This window comes from Nylanderia fulva, unplaced genomic scaffold (genome assembly GCF_048542155.1).
Source record: "Nylanderia fulva isolate GAGA-0341 unplaced genomic scaffold, ASM4854215v1 Scaffold20, whole genome shotgun sequence".
Taxonomy (NCBI): domain Eukaryota; kingdom Metazoa; phylum Arthropoda; class Insecta; order Hymenoptera; family Formicidae; genus Nylanderia; species Nylanderia fulva.
Window position 1 is genome coordinate 3,139,437 of NW_028190264.1, and position 19,509 is coordinate 3,158,945.

General features: G+C 34.9%; 4 protein-coding genes across 6 annotated transcripts in view; 3 read left to right on the forward strand and 1 right to left on the reverse strand.

Annotated features, from left to right (window-relative positions):
• Positions 1-565: 565 nt before the first annotated feature.
• Positions 566-4,043, reverse strand: eff (ubiquitin-conjugating enzyme E2 eff). The gene is made up of 6 exons (XM_029319761.2): positions 3,703-4,043; positions 2,284-2,347; positions 1,998-2,029; positions 1,559-1,636; positions 1,363-1,468; positions 566-1,269 (listed from the first exon to the last, which is right to left on the reverse strand). The coding sequence occupies exons 1-6, from the start codon at positions 3,724-3,726 to the stop codon at positions 1,130-1,132; spliced, it is 444 nt and encodes a 147-aa protein (XP_029175594.1). The 5' UTR covers positions 3,727-4,043; the 3' UTR covers positions 566-1,129.
• An 863-nt stretch (positions 4,044-4,906) lies between these two features.
• LOC114944221 (uncharacterized) lies at positions 4,907-5,822 on the forward strand. The gene is given in 2 exon segments (XM_029320027.2): positions 4,907-5,513; positions 5,515-5,822. Coding segments are annotated over 2 exon segments (678 nt in total). The 5' UTR covers positions 4,907-5,006; the 3' UTR covers positions 5,686-5,822.
• Positions 5,823-6,101: 279 nt separating this feature from the next.
• The window catches only part of jvl (javelin-like), a 64,918-nt gene continuing 51,510 nt past the window's right edge, over positions 6,102-19,509 (forward strand). The window contains exon 1 of one of the 3 annotated variants that reach the window (XR_014924609.1): positions 6,102-7,052. Coding sequence is in view for 2 of the 3 variants with exons in the window: in XM_085482394.1 (XP_085338520.1) it covers positions 7,008-7,052 (45 nt within the window). In the remaining variant the exon portion in view is untranslated. The remainder of the gene's footprint in view (positions 7,053-19,509) is intronic. The other 2 variants (XM_085482394.1, XM_085482393.1) reach the window with 2 other exon arrangements.
• On the forward strand, positions 8,213-14,560 carry LOC146723396 (uncharacterized). Its single transcript, XM_085482364.1, has 5 exons — positions 8,213-8,365; positions 9,114-9,276; positions 9,396-9,605; positions 10,585-10,783; positions 14,368-14,560. The coding sequence occupies exons 1-5, from the start codon at positions 8,213-8,215 to the stop codon at positions 14,519-14,521; spliced, it is 879 nt and encodes a 292-aa protein (XP_085338490.1). The 3' UTR covers positions 14,522-14,560.

The window sequence follows — 19,509 nt, forward strand, 5'->3', positions numbered from 1 at the left end:
AATAAAATGTCGCGACGGACTGCGAATTCCTGACTCGCAAAACGCGAACGCACTTAATAATGTATATTTATGCACTATAGTACGAAACGAATCGCCGAGATTTTAGGAATCCGATGGCAATCCATTCACGCCGTCGACATATTTGTCGTCTAATTTATAACGCGATTTATATATGAATTTAAATAATCGGAACTTAATCGCTCCTTTATTGATAGTGACACCAACAATTTCTCATATCAGCTTGAAAACTGACAGCTGAAATTGATTATGATCTTATGACACGAGCGATTCATTTTCGTTTTGTATGCCTCCGATAAATTATAGTTCTACAAACCCGCAAAACTGCAGGTACCAGAGGTTAAATAATTATACATATATACTTTTTATATCTAGCATTTGCTTATATTTCCGATTACTTAAAGTCGCATGGTTGCCATCTGCCGATTAACGATATGCATAATTAAATTACTACACACACACACACAGGAACCAAAAGCACAGATTTCGAGTTACTCGTAGAATTTGTCAGGTAGAGGAATTTTAATAATTGAACAAAGCATACACGTACAGTTTCAGTAATATTTATATATATATATAGCCCAGTCTTACAAAAGAGTGACCACATCGTTCCAAGGGACGGGCAAACATTGCTCACTTGCGTTAAGACTAACAATCGATGTGCTGTCAGTTCAAAGTTTCCATTTCCACTGAGAAAGTAGGTATCGTAATATTACAATTATTATAAGCACAATAATTCGAAATCAATCTATTAGATTTAAATACAAATCCTACTTTCACTCTCCTATATGTTACTTCCATTTTTTTATTTATGAAAAACAAAGCGGACAAGTTTTGTCTGATTCAATGTATATAATGCTGGGTGACCACCTTTAAAATTGCCTCCAAATTGCCATTGTGGCAACATTTTAATATTCGCGGGCTTCCCGAACCGCGGGAAGTTCAGATCGATCACGTTTGCCTGAGGATTCCTCGAGCCCGAATACTGACTTAAAAGTTTAAAAGTATACGAGCCATAGCTAATTTCAATCGGTGCTGATGCATAAGTGGCAATAGGCTGGGGCTGTTTCTTGGTGGTGTTTGGATGTTGAAGTCAACGGAGATTGGCGCATCACATGGCATACTTGCGCGTCCATTCACGTGCCAATTCATTGTACTTCTCCCTATCAGTTTTGTATATCCTGGCTATCTCTGGTACCAGTGGGTCATCTGGATTTGGATCACATAGCAAGGAGCATATTGACAGTAACACTGAAAAATAATGTCGTAATGTCATTTAAAATACACATTTAAAAGTTATAAAATACACATTTTTTATTAACAATTTAGAAAAATTATACATACCCTTTGATATAGTAAGTGCAGGAGACCATTGCGATCTTAGAATATCCAAACAAATACTTCCATTACTGTTAATGTTGGGATGATAAATTCTAGTCGTAAATGCGACCTATAAATAATTATTGGTAAGAGTTATAACTGAGGAATTTACTCTTGTAATGTAAAGTTAGTTAAATTTCATTTATATAATATAATGTACCTTAGGTGGTTTGAATGGATAATCTGTTGGAAAGTGTATTGTTAGGAAAAATACCCCTCCTTGGTACGGGCTATCGGGCTAAAAGAAAATTGAAATATATATGTCTAATATATTATATATAATATTATAATCAAACTTTAATATTGCCAATTTCTAATTGTGATGTATATGTTCATTAGCAATCTATTCAAGGAAAATTATTATAACATACAAAACAAAGTACATAAAATATAATCACAAGTAGATCAAAAATCAATCGCAAATCAATTTTTTTATATTTTAATACTTTAATATGTATACTTACTATTTTAATATGTAAACTTTGATAAACAATATTTTAATACTTTAATATGTATACTTACTATTTTAATACATAAACTTTGAGAAACAAAATAAATTCAAAATTATTAAAATTTACATAAAGATATATATTACTTACTGGTCCCATGATAGTTGCCTGCCAGTGGAATACTGGAAAAATATTCGGTCCAATAGTTACACGCAAATAATTAAATCATATATGTTTTTGTTTCAATATAATTAAATAATATTCAATACTCATTTAATAAGTTTAATATGATTGATAATCATATTTTAAAAAATGCGATTTAAATATATAAAATATTCTCTGAGATTTCAAGCCTGCGTGATCTATAATTTGTAATTTGGTATATCGATGTAATATTTTATTCTTTATATTTATTTATTTAGCACTCAATACTTACAATCATCTCCCACAGGTCCAGCCGAGCATTGTGCTGGCGGATCTCTACCAAGGTCCTGAAGTTCCTGAAATAATAAATACAGAAAATACATTAAAGAGATTCTAAAAATTAACCGCACATATAATATTGCATGTATAATACACAAAGGATTACATTATTTTACATTATCTTGATTAATATCTTTTAATTTATATGAGATGTATGATATTTCATTTAAACCATTTCAATTAAACCTTTTAATTAGAGATAGTATGTAAATTTATAATTAGAATGAATATATACCCATGTAGTTTCCTCATTATATATATACTGCAATAATTCTGCATACACTGCATCATTATTCTTTAGAAGAGCTTTGGTATTTATAAACACGTATATATAGTGCTATTTCTCTGACAACATATAGAACTTTCCAGATAATCTTATGCATATATAGTAATCAGTAATGAGATATTATTATATAAAAAGAATCAATTTTCATATCAAGTTATTCATTATCTATATAAGATCTCTCCGATAAGACCTTTATAATAATGAAAAATAAAAATAAAAAACCTAAAAATAACAATAACTATAGTTCATTATGTTATTAAAATATTAAATAACTATAGGATTACATCAGTTATTGATATTAAAGTGCCAAATAATACAAAATTAAGATAAAATCAAGCTACAGAGCTAGAAGAAGCCTTCCGCTAAACATAACAGTCTGGATAAATCTAAAACTAGCTCTTCGATGTTCCATATCATAGTCCATTCTGCGATGAATAATATGCATGACACATCAAATATTGGCATTCGTAATATGGAGACGCACTATGTGTCGAGTGATTCACTTAAATTGATTAATATACACTATTGACAAATTTACAGCAAACCACAAAAGAAAAATGGTCGTGGAGGCACACATGAGATATATGGATACGTGTGCAAAGACACAAAGGCCCAAGCAACCGAGGGGGATAGAATTTCAGGAGCTATCTACCGAGCCGATATATCGGAGCACCCGTGTGCATGATTAAAGCGCGTAGATGCACGCATTTTCGCTCGTTACTTCCGGCAATCTATCGCGTAGCAAAAGTACACAGAATCCCCTCGGGAATTCTCACTGTCACCGCATAGCCGTGGCCGGCTGGGTGGGCAAAGAAGACGACGATTCCGCGTCATTTCCGTGTTTCAGGCCCGGTGCACCCGGGTGATCCGGCGCGGTCGACGTCGAGGAAGGTCTTCCGGCCGAAAGTGGACCGGACCGCTCCGTCCTTCTTGCAAACGTTCGCTCACGTTGCTTCACACATCGGCTCGAGCGAGGAGAGCAAGTCGTTATATTAAGGGGCGTGCGAATCGAATCGCGGCTGATCGCGACAACGCCCGGTCGCGCCGCGACTACGACGCGTACGGCCGTCACCGGCCTCCACGTACCTTATTAATTCGCTTTAAAGCCATTTGACGAACTGTGTGTTGATATTAACTGGCCGCAAACCAGAACAGCGATACCCCGCTAGCCGTGGATCTTTGATTAGGGATTGCAAGATGGCCGCCTTCTAAACGTAGCCCGGACTGCGCTGGTCAAGCGCGCTGTCGCGAGTCTCGCGGTACGCACGATATGCGAGACCTGTCAACGGGGACGAGCGGCCGATTTTTCACGCCGCGGCACGCACGTCGCGTTTTTTTCCGCGACGCTTTTTCCACAAGGTCTTTGAGTCCCGCGGCCGCGTGAGCTTTACGCTTTTTTTCAAAATCTTTACAACCGGGCCACAAGGCAGCCGCCGCGAATTTCCTTTTATCGGCGCGATCAGCAAGAATCTGTCAAATAGTTCGCGCCGCCGCCGCCAGATGGCACGACGTGACGTTTCGCGCGACTAAGCTCGCGCGCACATGTTGTATGTGTGTGTTTTTCGCTTCACGAGTCATATTCGTATATGTATATGTATAAACTGATTATATCGAAAGCAAAATCAAAAGTAAAGGAGATAATATACATATGTGTGTTAGTGAGTAAACTTTCTCATTCTCCCTAATTAATATCTATCGATTTCTAATTACAGCGCTTAAAGAGTTTCACTACGATTATATATATATATATATATATATATATATAATAATTTAAGAAGGAACTCTGTTCATTTTATGTTTGTCATTGAAACTAATGTTTTTAATTACGTTTTTAATTGTTTTTAATTACAAAGATTAAAGATATTTCAGCTTTAAAAAAATAGACATCTAATATTTATTCTGAGTTATATACATATATATATAAAGATCAAAATGCAATAGTGCATATAAATAATATGCATACATATTATTTATATGCTAACCTGTTTTCTTTTGCACTCGAACGAAAATGAAATTTTTTACAAGAATTCTTTTAAAACACCGACTTCTTTGCATATTTCTTCGTCACGTATTATTAAACAAGCGATAGTATTGAACATATCTTTAAATTATCTACTGTAGTATTAAGATAATAATATGCACTCAAAGCCTCTTCGAGTAATAAAAAATATAGCATAAGAACAAAATAAATTATATATATATATATATATATATATGAATATATAATTCGCATATTTTATCGTAGTCTTTCGCATCACGTTCGATCAATCGATATACAAAATCGATTCATTTCACTCTCTTAACATGTGGGGTTAGAATATTAATGAGAATAAAAAATCGACGAGTAATGTACTGATATATTCATCAAAATTCATCGCGAATTATGCCGAATGGAGCGCAACCCAGCAAAACAACTTATTAAGAAATTGTGCGTTTGCCGCCACAAACTTATTTACACGCCAAAGAAGAAGGAACCGAAGGACTACTGCAAGAAAAAGAGACAGTTTTTCGTGCACGATCCGGGCTCGGACGAAGAGATAATGTGGCACGAGCCCTATATGCGGACCCTTCGTCGCGAGTTTTCAGACGAATCTGTAGCATGCGACTCCAACTTCGAGTTACCCTTAAAGGATATCGCCCTGCCTACGACAGGCGTAAGAATTCGGCATGACGTAACTTTGACAGCTGAGCAGGAAGCGGAGACAGAACCGGTCGAAACCGAAAAAGGGGATCCCAAAGGCAAGATGACTCTGCCGTGGCAGGATCTGCTCATCACGGAGACCCTGCGGAGCACCCTGGAGGAGCCGGAGGCTTGCGACTCCTTGGTGGAGTTACCCTGGGGCGATTTGGCCTTGGAGAAACCGATGGTGATACGACCGCCTAGGGAAGATAGAACCTTGTGCGCCCGAGGATGTCGAGATCCCGTGGGACGAGATCCTGGTGCCGGAGAATATCGTCATCGAGCCTGAAAAGAAAAGGAGGCATCCCTCATCCGGACGACCCCCTCGCACTCACGCAGATGTCAAGACACGTGGGGGAACTTCTATCTGGACCACTACGTGCATGTAGTAGTTGCGTAAATATATTTATTTTATTAATATTTATTTCATTAAATTTCGGTCTAAATACTTCAACATTTTACATGCATTTTTTCGATTTGTATGGCGTGTTTGATATGCAAAAATAGGTCTGAAAATTGAAGTCAAAAAATCATCTTTTATCTTTCATCTATAATTTTATTCAATAATATGCTAAATAATATTATCGAGCGAATATTAGAAATCAATCTTTTATATAATAAATTTATATAATATATATATTTTATATGTTATATATAATATATAATAATTATATATATATATATATAATTAATAAATATATTAATAAATTAATAATAATTAAATATATAATAAATATATAATATAGAAATTTATATAATACAAATTTACATTACATACATTGAATAAAAATAATATAATTATAAAACAATAAATAAAATAGTGCGTAAAAATGGCGTGTAATAGCGCGCGATTTTATCGACTGAATTATCGATAATGATGCAACTTTGAGGACTTGTTGTCGCCTCTCGACTGAGAGAGTGCGCCACCAGTCGAGCCGCGGCTCGGCAGTGTTCGGTCGCGGTCGGTTCTCCTGATTCGTGATACGCCAGCGTCATACTCTGTCAGTCGGCACTTGTCAGCGAGCGTGGATGGTTGTTTGTCGCAAGTATACGCGAAAGGTGCCTTGGGGAGCGTCGTGCGCGAAATAATCGGAAAATGGCGTAAGTAAAAAATCTGTCAGTGCGTCACCGCGCCGCCTTTCGTCGTCGCGCGTGTTCACGAACGAAACGATCTCGCGGCGATTCTTTCGTTCTCTCGCGTAGACAATCGACTTGAAGTGCGCCATGATCGAGTTGGGCCGACGAACCCGGCGACGTCGTTGAGTGAAATTTATACAGTGTGCGTTTCGAGTGTGCTATTGGTGGCTCGCGCGCGTCGTGATAACAAGCCCCGATGATTATTTATTGATAATGTCGTCGTTGTCCGAATCGTCGTTGTCGTCGGTACGTCCGCCAATGACGACGCTAACGCGAACGACCTGAACGGTCGCGCGACGCGACTACAACGTGACGTTACGTGACGCGTGACACGCGGGTCACGCGAGTGTGCATTTTTCGTCCGCGAGTGTGCATGAACCCCGAGAAGGAAGCGGCCGAGGAATGGCCTGCGCGTCCGCGATTAGGATTCGGTGATCCTACTCGCTCAACGTGACAACTCGACGACTCGCTCAAATCCGGGCGAGACCAAGATGGCGCCACCGGCGTTTTGACACTTGCCGAAGGACGATCCGTCAGCTGGACTTCACCGTCGCCAGCAGGCGATCCGTCTATTATGAGCAGAGAATTCTACGTACCGTGCACACCTTACACCTATCAAGTAAGTTTACGAGATGCTAATTACTTTTACCCCACACTCCTATGGCATCCTTGTCTCTCGATGTCGATTGTTATATCAATGCAATTGTTGAACCGATGATTCCCTGACTTCAGGGATGTGTTTCGCATAGAGAAAAACAAAATAAAAAATCTATACAAACATAATAAATCTTATCATGCTCAAATGGTAATAACACATGTAAAACTGTTTATAATATACCATAAATATTAGTCTCCTAAAATGTTTATTTGTACACTAAAAAAAAATTTGTTAACTTGATTAAACCTTTTAATTAAATATTTGGTTAATTGAACATGTAAAAATATTTAAATTGAGTATAACATTAAATGTAACAAAACGTATATTTGACTTAAATACTAATATATGTTCAATTAATAAAATAGTACTTAATTTAGTTGAAATATTTAGTCACGTTAACAATTTTTTTTTAATGTATTACCTATAAAGAGACTAATGATTTTTTGAAAAATGTAGAAAAATAATATAATTTTAATTTCTGTTGAAATTAAAACATATTTCTGAACATCTTATTTTACAATATAAAGTCTATCAACATTTAAAATTATAAAAAATATATTATTTTTTATTTAAATAGCATAAACTGTACAAAATATTATTGTAAGATTAAATTAAAAATTATGCATTTTAAGAATATTTTGTTTCAATAAATTTTTTTATTTCTATATACAATATATATATAAAATTATATACACTAAAAAAAATATGTTAACTTAATTAAACCTTTTAACTAAATTACTATTTTATTAATTAAACATACTAGTATTTAAATTCACACACATATATATATATTGTGTATATATATATATATATATATATATATATATATATATATATATATGTGTATGTATGTATGTATATATACGTTTTGTTAGATTTAATGTTATATTTATTTTAAATATTTCTTATATGTTTAGTTAACGAAATAATATTTAGTTTCAAGTTAATAATTTTTTTTCAACACAATATATCCATACAAGATTTTTATATCACGGTATAATTGACAAAAGCCACTCGACCAAATAGAATAGTCGATACCGAAATGCACGACGTTCAAATTGATAAGTAGAATTATATGTATCGTTAATTTGCTCTGCCTTTATCGGCAATATGATGCAGATATGAGTAATACGGCTACTAATAGAGAAGCTTCGAAATCAGAGAGTTCAGATACCTCGAGACAACGAGCTCTCAGGGATAATAATATAAATCTTACTGAATTCGGTCATAGAAAGCCCGATAAGCAATCTGTATTTTCCGTGATAAATCAGAAGGTGAGAATAAAATATTTAGAATTTCTCGATAATAGCACATTGAAAAATACTGAATTTTAAAATAGTTTAAAGATGCTTTTTAGTTGGCTTAATTTACACATGGAAAAAAATTAGTCACTATAGTTAAATTTTAGCCGTTCTTATATTACAACCTAAAATTTAATTATTGCCTAAATTTTAGCTACGGTAACTAATATTTTTTAGCTATAGTTAAACGAAGAATTCTTTATAGCTAAATAATATTAGCTATCATATAGCTAAAATTTAGGCATGATTATTAAATTTTATGTGTAATATACTACAGCTAAAATTTAGCTATATAGTAGCTAATTTTTTTTGTGGCAGCATTGCGCCATTTTTCTTCCATGGCAGCATTGCGCCATGGTGTATAAACTTTTATGGCATTGCAACATTACATAATTAATACGAATATTTTTGCACGTTTAGTAAATTATATATGAAAGAGGAATGATATCGATCAGAATTAGTAATGAGATGTAAACACTTGCATTAGTCATTCAATTGCTTATTACACAGCGCGTAATTATCAATCTTACGGTCGCATTAATTGCGGAAATTTCGATTTTTTACAAACGATGGCGGAGTGAAATTATATCTAGAGTTAGGCAATTAATTTATTATACAAACCGATTAATAAAACTTTAATTAAGGAACTTAATATATAAGATGAAATGCGTACTTTACGTGCAATAAAAAATGAACGTTGTCTAACGAATGTGATGCACAGATTAGATCGAAGCTGCCCACTTTTCGTAATCCTTTGAAGCGTTTTATAAAATCGACGAATCAAGGGGAAGTTGATTCCGAAGTAAAGAATAACATAAGTAGTCAGTGCGAAATTCAGCCTCGTGTTTGTCAAAAACCCGACGAACTCGCGAATCTCGACAGTGGTAAATATTTACATTCCTGACAAATTAAAATATGAAAAAACGAAAGAGAGAGAGAGAGAGGAAAGAGATATATCTTGCTTCTCTCTCTCTCTTCTTTTTCCTATCTCTCTCTTTGTCAGCTTCTACGCTGAACGAACAAAGTACTGCGAAGAGCAATTCCTCGATTTATCGATCCGAGCATCATTCCGTCGCGGATGCTGCAAGGACGCGTGAATCTTGCCAGGACCTCGGCAGTTATTTCTCCGAAGTCGACCCCGATGAACCCTCGACCTCCGCTACGAACACCATCGTGCTCTCCTCAAGTACCTTCGATCGCGATGTCGAACCGAGTAAGAAATGGAAATTCAGCCCCACGTTACCGGTTTATTCACGAGATAGATATAGACTCGCGGACGTAACATTTATGTGTTCGGAAACGGAAACGCAAAGTTGGTAGAAAATTTATCTACAATATATAAAATTTATCTCGAATTTTATCTATTATTCCAATCATTCGTTTTTATCGCAATAGTAAACCGATAATAATAAAAGACACAAATATTTGGTAATAGGAACGATATATTAAATTTGACCCAAACTAGCCAAAGAAAATTTTTATTTTATTTCCACAATGTTTCGACCATCTGTTTTTGGTCCTTTTCAAGTAAGAAATTTCTTAATAAAAGTGCAGTTAATTAACACTGTTGTCATTATTAAACAATGTGATTATATCGAAATTTTTGAAACATTTAAAAAAACTATTTTTGACGATTTATCATAACGATAAGATGCGATTTCTTTCTTTCAAAAGTTTTTTTAAATGTTTCAAAAATTTCGATATAATCACATTGTTTAATAATAATAACAGTGTTAACTAACTGCACTTTTATTAAGAAATTTTTCATTAAAAAAGGACCAAAAACAGATGATCGAAACGTTGTGGAAATAAAATAAAAATTTTCTTTGGCTAGTTTGGGTCAAATTTAATATATCATTTCAATTTTAAATATATATATCACTATAACGACGTTTTAAGTATTCAATTTGATTTGGTAATAGATTATAAATTATAATCGGCATTCAGAAATTACGTCATGATAAATTCTTAAAATATCTATAGGAAATAGAATTTTTTTTATTTACAAAAGATATTTTGATTGGCTAGTTTAGTGATTACTTTATCTTTGGCTGCTTTAAATCGATAAAATTTACAATCAGCGTACAACTTATTATTAGAACCAAGTAACTTTTAAATACGCGAGAAAACGTTAATCGCAGCATCAATTTAATATCTCATTTCCGTCTCGTACAACGCGCACGACGTTGCAGGCGAGAATCTGCAAAGTACGACAATGACATCGACGACTTCCACTTCGTTCGGAAGCTCGGAAATTACCGAAACCGTCTCGAATTCCATGAACACCGAGGAAGTGTCTGAACCGGATTTCATGGATGCGTTGCAACACGGTATCATTGTCACGACTCCTATGGAACTTCCTGTGGAACTGGCACTCACCGCTCAATTAGGGTACCGCTGATTCCACTTTTCACTTTTCTCATTCCAGGAAAATAACATTTCTTAAGCAAAATTAGCTTCTAATTGTCGTGAAAGTAAAGAAAGAAATCGTTTTTTTTAAGTATTGATATTATAGTACAGAGCATTTAAATATTCTACGAGATATACATCTCTCTTTCTCTCTAGATTCTTATCAATTCTAATTTTTATGTGCTTTGTTTTTCCTTTTTAATATCAATGATATCTTTGATATCACATGATCGATATGATATCGAATTTGCAAGTGCGTATAGAGACGATGTTGCGGCTCGCGAATCCGCTCGCGTGCTAACCGCGCTAAAAATCGGTAACGGTATCGCCATTGCGGTCGGTTTACATTCGATCAACAGTGTCGGCGACACTCGGTACGATACCCGCCGGAAACGGTCTCGACTGGTTGATCAGCTTGACCCTTATTGGCCCGCGTAAACGATATAGACGAATGAACTTTCGAAATGAGATGCCTTGCCGCTTAAGAATTGCACGCGATCGTATTTTGCGCTATCATTTTATGCTTATTAAAACAAGCATTCGATGCAAGAGATTAGAGGTCTAACTTATAAATTCTACCCTAGAATGAGAAATTGTATCTCTCTCTAAAGTTAATATTTACGGATGATTGATTTCATCCACGTTTCATCTAAACTTTCGAATTCGTTGCGATATATTCATATGATTTTTTTTCGAAAAATATTTTTTACATATCTATTGCATATTTCACATATCTAAAATATTTTGAAAAAATGCATGTCACTAAAATAAAAAAAATTCTTCAGAAAATATCATTTAATCATAATTCTTTTATATTGAGATATCTCTTATAGACATTTTTTATTTTCTTTTTAAAATGCAATCTGTATCGTCTTCGCGGATTCGAAACCGCAACGAGGTCCTCATAGGACACGGAACTGCATTTTCACAGCTCCTGTTCACTGGATCGCACGGAGATCCTGTTTGATTACAGGCTGTGCTATATGCGAATGCCGGTTACGTCTCTCGGCGTGACTCACTCGTTTCGCGTACACGCGTTATATGCCAAAGCGCTTATATCTATCAATCATCTCGTTTGAGAAAGTTGCGTGAGGTAACGCGCGCATTGAAACATTAGTTTTGCCATAAATATAAAATCAGCCGCCGCTGGCGATACATCGGCAATTTTCATTTCGCGCAAGCCTTTTATCTCGCTCTTATCTCGTAGGTGATGCGCTGCCATTCGCGTCATTGATTAAATCGAAATCTAGCAAATAAAGCTTATCTCATCGCTTTTCAACAATACTTACCTTTGAATACAATTTCTTCCCGCGTATAAAATTTTAGCGATGTTTTTCTTGCAACTTTTTAATTAATCGTTAAGCATTTTTATTTCATGTAAAAATTTTGGAGAAATTAAAATTTTTTAAACGCGGTATAATTACAAAAGTATCATTTTTTATTCTTCTTATTTTTTTTTGTCTTTTTCAACTATTGATATAAAGAGATCTGATAAAGATTAATAATATCGCAGTGACAATATCAGTTATAGCAATCCAGTCATATGAAAGTAGGAAGAGATGCACTTTCTCTGTGCGCGATATAGATAGGAATTCGAGCAAATTTCTCTTCTCGAGCTTTACTGCGGTTACTTTTTCGTGGTCTCGCCTTCTGTCCACCGCGAATTCTCTTTAATGGAAGCTTAAATTGCGCTTTACCGCGGAATAAGTTTGGCGATTTGTCGGGCAGGCAGGTGCATCCTGGCACGGAATATGGATTCGGGACATCGTACCACGGAGCGGTCGATGTCGGCTTATGTAGTATACAGAATGTTTCTCAAACTCCATTGAACGAAAAAGCCTTCATCCACGAACTCTTATCTTAATTTTGAAACTTGATATTTTGCAAATGATGAAAGTTCAACTGATACAGCTATTTTTCCATTTTCCAATTACATTTACAATTTCAATATTAAATAGATTGATATAATTTTAAATAATTATTTCTTATTAAAATAAAGATTAGTTGAAGAAAACTTTTTAATTCTCGAGAATGAATTTGCAGAAAATTTTTTATTTACACTTGATAGCATAAATTATTATTAGCGCTGAGATATTTTTATAAAAAAAATTTTTTTAATCTGTGTATGTAGACGCGTAGAAAAATTACGTGACAGGTTTGAAACACTCTGTATACTGGTGTAGACAGTTCTATGGCGTGCCTATAATAAATTGAAAATTTCGATCTCGCGAGTAAACGAGGAAATTAGTCGTCTCGTGGTTCGTACTGATACCATCGATCAAATCCAGCAACAATTTCGTGACATATCGATAATTTTAGTGAACAATTGCCGATGTCTCTATTACAGGGCAGATCTGAATCATGTCCATACAAGCTGATTTAAAGATACATGTTTACGAAAGTCTATTCAAAATATGTAAAGCGCGGGTGTATCACGTAAAATAACGGAGCAAGACTATTTTAACATTAATTCCGTTTAAGTAATAGCTGCTAATTCCTGCTAGAATGCTTCGGCCTTGTACATCAACATTCTTTGTTTTACAACATGATACAGTTTGTGAAACGGGTATGAGTCACGCAGCGCACGAATCGTTTTATATCAGGTGGTAATAAAATTAGTAAAGAGACGTGCGCGCGCAGCAGCTGATGATATAAACGCATGAATACGATTTTGCGTATATATTAATCGATAGCAAAATGCGAACGCTTGCACGGGTGGACGCACGTGCGTGTCGGGCATAATGTGTCAGTTGTGGTTACGTGCTTTTCGTGGGCGTCTCCTAATGTAATTTTAACCGGTAATACGAATGCCACATGTACATATGTATATTCATATATTCGTATGTGCATACGCATAAGTTTGTGCGATAGCGTCTCTTATTGCTTTAGACTTTAGAAAGTAAAAGTCTCCGTCCTACGATGAGCCGAGCGCATGCAACGCGTTCTATCGATGCAAAGTTCCGCATCAAATCACTTCGCGCAATTATCCATTGAATTGTCTCGTCCTTCGATAAATTCAATTCCGTTCGCTGCAATATGAATTACTGATAAAATTAGAGGAAAAATTTTAAGTCTCAAAGGCTTTTAATTCCTCGTTTATATATTTTAAAAAATATCTGTTTAGGAACTTGAATTTATAGCTTATATAAAATATATATTTAGATAAAATTTTGAAAGTTTAGAGATTTTTTTTTATATAAGGTTTAATTATACATTAGATTAATTCGAACTCATGTCTCATAGACATAAGATAAGCTAACGATAATTAATGAAATCACTTCTTCGCGCAATTATCCATTGAATCGTTCTCTCCTTCGATAAATTCAATCCCGTTCGCTGCAATATAAATTACAGGTGAAACTAGAGAAAAAAATTTTAAGTCGCAAGGGCGCAAATTTTAATTTCTCGTTTATACTTCAACAATATCTGTTTAGAAGCTTGAATTTATAGCTTATTTATATAAAATATAATTTTTTTTAAATAAAGCCTAATTACGCATTAGATTAATTCGAGCTCAAATTTTTCATAGACATAAGATAATCTGACGATAATTAATCAAATCTCAGGAACGAGATTAGCAACGTATCTGAGACGATGGGATCAAGAACGCAGGATCAAAGAATAGGCCGGGACGACCCACGGGAATTTTACGACAGATCTTTACGCATGGTGATTCGCAAGCCAATTTGTCCTCGGGATGACGAGCCCAGCATATACTGAAATTATATATAGGGCCGTCTGTAATTATCGTGAATTGTACGCGAGACATTTTTCTTGACGCGCAAAGTATCGCGTATACTGAAAAAAAATTTTGTAAGTTTACGATTAACTAAACGTTCAACTAAATTACTATTTTGTTAATTGAACACATATTAGTATTTAAGACCAATATACGTTTTGTTAAATTTAACATGTTACATTTAATTTAAATATTTTTATATGTTCAATTAAGAAAATAATATTTAGTTGAGAGGTTTAGTCAAGTTAACACATTTTGTTCAGTATACGGAATAATAAACTGTCGATGCAAGATTCATAAATAAAATTTTTGTATATATATAAACGCGTATATTTTTTGGGGGTCACCGTGCGCGATGAAAAGAAGATTATTCGATTATGCAAACAACAAGAAAATAACTTGTCAGAACTTTTTCTCTCTCTCTCTCTCTCTCTCGCGCGAACTTGCGAATCCCTTCAAATCCCTCGTATGTTTTATACGCAGCCTTGCTGTCGCACGAGCTGTCTCTTCCACTTGCATCGAAGAGGGTTTAAACGGCATTTGTCGCACAAGACACGTGCACGTAATGTGCCTTCGTTGCACCAAGCCAAACAGGCTGCGCGTGCGATCGATAAGGAAAAGTTTTCCCTTTGCAAATTTTAAGATTATATACTCCTCTTATATCGAGGCGCAGTTTCGTGCTACGCTGTGGAACTAATGATTTACATTACAGCTTATTTTTGTTACTCTGAAGCACGCGAGTCTTTTTATTGCAGTTGTTTATCTGAAAATCACGTTTATGGAAAAAGTTCGTCATAAATAGCCTCAAGCTTTTAAAACAAATATAAGCTTTTAATTATATAGATGCTTTATTTAATGTCGACAAATTTTAATTTCGAGGATTGATGCCCTTAGAAATATCTTTAGAGCATGAAATTTATAATATACAAATTAACAATGACACGGTTTACTTCCCTTGGGTTACACGGCCGATCTCGATAACGTATCGAACATCGATTTCTCACAAAAGCATATGCCAGAGTGCTGGAACAATAGAGTGCACTCGTTGATGTCGGTATTATTAGGCACAATTATGTAGCGTAATCAACGCATGCAGTGAGGTGTAACATTTATAATTAATCCTTGGCTAACTGCGTACGCGCGTGCATGCCGCGATGTAATCAAGAATTGTAACCGGAAGTAATCTCTCAGCAAAAAAAAGAATGAAGTATGCGTATCTGCTCATCTAACTGGCATTAATGTGCTTTTTCCATTGAATTTTTATAGAATCAACAAATCTCAATAATTATCTCAATAATTCATTCGCCTGATTATTATAACAACAAGAATCACGTGTATATATTAAAACTACAAGCATTTAATTTTTTTGATTTATTTAAAAAAATTTTTTTATATCAAAATATTTTTTATATTTTTTTAAAATAATCTATTTTATTATTTTGTGCATCTCTTGAAAATATTTGAAATTATTTTTTTACGCCGAACGTTTTATCATGCTCACGTGGCAGTAGGAAAAAATAAATAACAAAAAATACAGACATGTTAAATTAGTATCATTGTCTTAATAACGTTGGGCAAAACAACAATTCGTCCTAGTTTTAATACACGCGAACATCGGGCGCTCGCACATGATGTCCGAATGCCGGTGTTAGAAAGCGAGTTACGCGCGCACCTTTGTTCGCGCTCATTATCCATGCGGTGACGGTGATTCGACGGTAATTTCATTTTTTTTTGCCTGCCTATCCTTTTACATAAACGCGACGACGAGAGGGGCATCGAGACAATGACTGAGATGCCTCAGCGTTTTGACGACGTAGCGTATTAGTCGGTGTTGCATCGACTTGCGATATAATAATTTTGTTATTGCGAAATGCGATTATATTCGCAATTCACTTGTCATATATTTTTATAGTGTATATATTAATACTATGGTTAAAAAAAAATCAACGTCACGGTTTGAATCGAGATTATTTATTGAGAGAATTATATGAGATTTATGATAGACTTAGTATGGATTTATCCTATAGATATCGTCTTTTTTTAATATATTGAATGCCTCAAAGTATATAGATTCTTTGTCTATCCGTCTGCTGAAGCATAAAATCAGCCAATTATCCAATTTTGCAATTGGCAAATTTATTTCGAATGAATGCTCAGGATTATTCCGAGTGCAGCTTACGTCACCAAAGCTGCACCGATTACGCTCAAAGAAGTTTCGTACGATCAATGATACCTGGTTTGCAATCGAATGATTCGACATAATTACGCGTTTGTTATATCTTTCTTATCCATATAGCTTGCAATGAAATGGCGTCAAATGGTAATATTGCGGTTGTTACGTAGTCGCGTCCATTGTTCTCACAGAAAATGAGAGTCCTGACATTGAAAACAATTCACGTGTCAGCGACATGCGGCTTAAAGTCCTTTTTTTTACGTGATTACGATAGCATGAGATTCCAATTTTGATGATTGCCATATTTTGGCATTTAATTATTACGCGCGGCGGTAATTATTCATGTTTCGTGACATAACGAACGTGTTTCCAAAATGACACGCGAGGATGACGACAATTTTAGGTTCTTGATTATTGAATATGCGTATAAAATTTTGCTTACATCTCGTGAGTTTCTACTTTCTTTTTCTTTTAGCATGATATGTTATTCACGCACATTTTTATTTCCGCAAGACAATTATGTTTACTTTCATATTTCGCGGTTTTAATATTACACTTATTAGTTAGATAGATAGTATAGATATTCTTATTAGTAAATTAATCTTTAAGCGCTGAAACGCTTTACGATCTTTGCTCTATAATCGTTAATATACATACATATATAGGTTTATAAAAAAAATACTTGATAGCCGATTGCGTATATTTCCCTACGTGGTTTATATGTCTTGCATACGTAATTTTTTCTATCAAACACTACACATCTTTTTGGTCGCGTCTCATAATTTATATATAATTATTATATATAATTATACAATTTAATATAATTATTTTATATAATTTAATTTATATTATATAATTATATAATTTTTACTTGCTTCACTATATTAAAATTATTTGTTACAATTGCAGCATTTATATCTATCTTTCATAAATTTATCTATAAATATTGTTAAACCTTACAGCTAATTATAAAACTCTGAAAAATATTTAATCTCTTCTATCAAACACTACACACCTTTTCGCTCGCGTCTCATAATTTATATGTTAAAGCTATACGCTTTATTGATATACCGCTATTGTAACCCAAGTATATATGCACATATACATACAACATCTCGCGATGTTCACGATGATATGTACAACAAACGCACAGTAATGTTTATTGATAGAGGCCCAGGAGGTTTCACCGGCGCGCTTTCAGCACTGCCTATCTGCCGTATATAAGAATGGTTTGCATTTCACCGGAGAAACTCTTGCGAGTCGACGAAATCATCTTACGTTCGCTTTCCATCCTCCTCGACGTCTTTGTCCTTGCTCGCTGCACGCACTTTGCTCTCGCACAGAATGCTCTTTTCACGGATTGTCGCGTCGTCGGAACAGCATAATCCCGCGATTCGATTCACCATGTATGTATAATATATGTATACTATATTTTCGCCTTTCGCCGCTCTTTTCTTTTCTGGTAAAACCTGGTCTCCGCGTTCGAGCCCTCTCAAAACTCGATAGCTGATATTTGTAGAAAACGTACACTTGACTGGAAAAAAATGCAGCATCGTTTGTGAACGTTGGTAAGTTGCGAGAACGATCGCGCGAGTGCGGAATTAATTTTTTTATATAATAATAATGATAGTAAAGAAGACCTAGTTTAATCGAAAAAAGTTCAAGGAGAGAGCGTTTTAATCGCAGCTGCAGGTTTCTTTTATTCCCTATTTTCCCGCCTCGTCTCGCTCGACAGAATCGCGGTTGGAAAATTTATCTGTGGAAAGTGTGTCGATAGAGCTCTTTTCGCGACCCTCCTCATCCCGCGGGAACGGAAAGTGAGAAAGTGTTCTCTACTAACTTAAATCAGAAAATCGCGTGCAAACGCGGATTGCGATGACGGTGAGTCGTAAAAGCGCTGTTTGATCTGGACGATTCCGGAGCAGTATAGGATATCGTAGATCATGTCTTATCGCCCGTTAACGATGATTTATTTTTTATTTTCGAAAGCGTACATCCTCTGTCGCGAGAAAAGATTCCTCCCGTTTAACGATGCGTTAAGAGTCGGACGCGCACATTTATCATTAATGAAATTTTGTGACACGTACATACTTGTAAAAGTACAGGAGCATAACAAGTATAACACGTCGTGTTAATTTATACCAACTTATATCGGACATTTTGATAGATTACGACTTACATTTTATGGATGAATAATTTTTCAAGCTTTTACTTTTGGCCCACTAATTATTGAGTATATAAAACGATTGCGAATATTATTTTATCGCTGCCATAAAATTTACATATTATGTTTCATGACATCGACTTCTCTTTAGTACAAAAAAAAAGATTTTACTATCATTTATATTAGCTTTATAGAGACATGTATTGTATGCTTTGTAAAGAGACATATAAAAGGATTCACAATCCTGATGGCAATTAATTCGAAAGTTGCGCTCACTTTGAACACGCACATTTAATTTCATTAAAGCAAGCTCATCGAGCGCGGAGAATCCGACGCGGAATCTCGTTCTTTTTTTCCGCTGCGATGAAGAAATTTCCGCTTGCAAAATTGCGACTCGAGTATTCACTATAATTAAGCCCCCTTTTTATCGAGTGTCGCATGGCGAAAAGAAAGTGGAAGAAGAACTTTTCGAGAACGAGACGAATAAAATTATATTACTTTTACGAGGTGTTCCTAGTCGAATGTATACGCGTAATGCGTTAAATTTCATTTAATGTATTTTTTGCCTCAATGGTTAAGTATACTTTCTCATGTAATGAGCGAATATTACTCTAATGGTGATTATTTCTACA

Bases quoted from the DNA above. Each gene is read 5' to 3' on its own strand.
- eff (XM_029319761.2), bottom strand. From the start codon at position 3,726: ATGGCTTTAAAGCGAATTAATAAG. The intron at 2,348-3,702 runs GTACGTGGAGGC...TTATTATTTCAG, and splicing joins CTTTAAAGCGAATTAATAAG to GAACTTCAGGACCTTGGTAG. The intron at 1,637-1,997 runs GTAAGTAATATA...ATTTTCTTTTAG, and splicing joins AGGCAACTATCATGGGACCA to CCCGATAGCCCGTACCAAGG.
- LOC146723396 (XM_085482364.1), top strand. From the start codon at position 8,213: ATGAGTAATACGGCTACTAATAGAGAAGCTTCGAAATCAGAGAGTTCA. The intron at 8,366-9,113 runs GTGAGAATAAAA...TGTGATGCACAG, and splicing joins TTTCCGTGATAAATCAGAAG to ATTAGATCGAAGCTGCCCAC. The intron at 10,784-14,367 runs GTACCGCTGATT...ATCAAATCTCAG, and splicing joins GCACTCACCGCTCAATTAGG to GAACGAGATTAGCAACGTAT.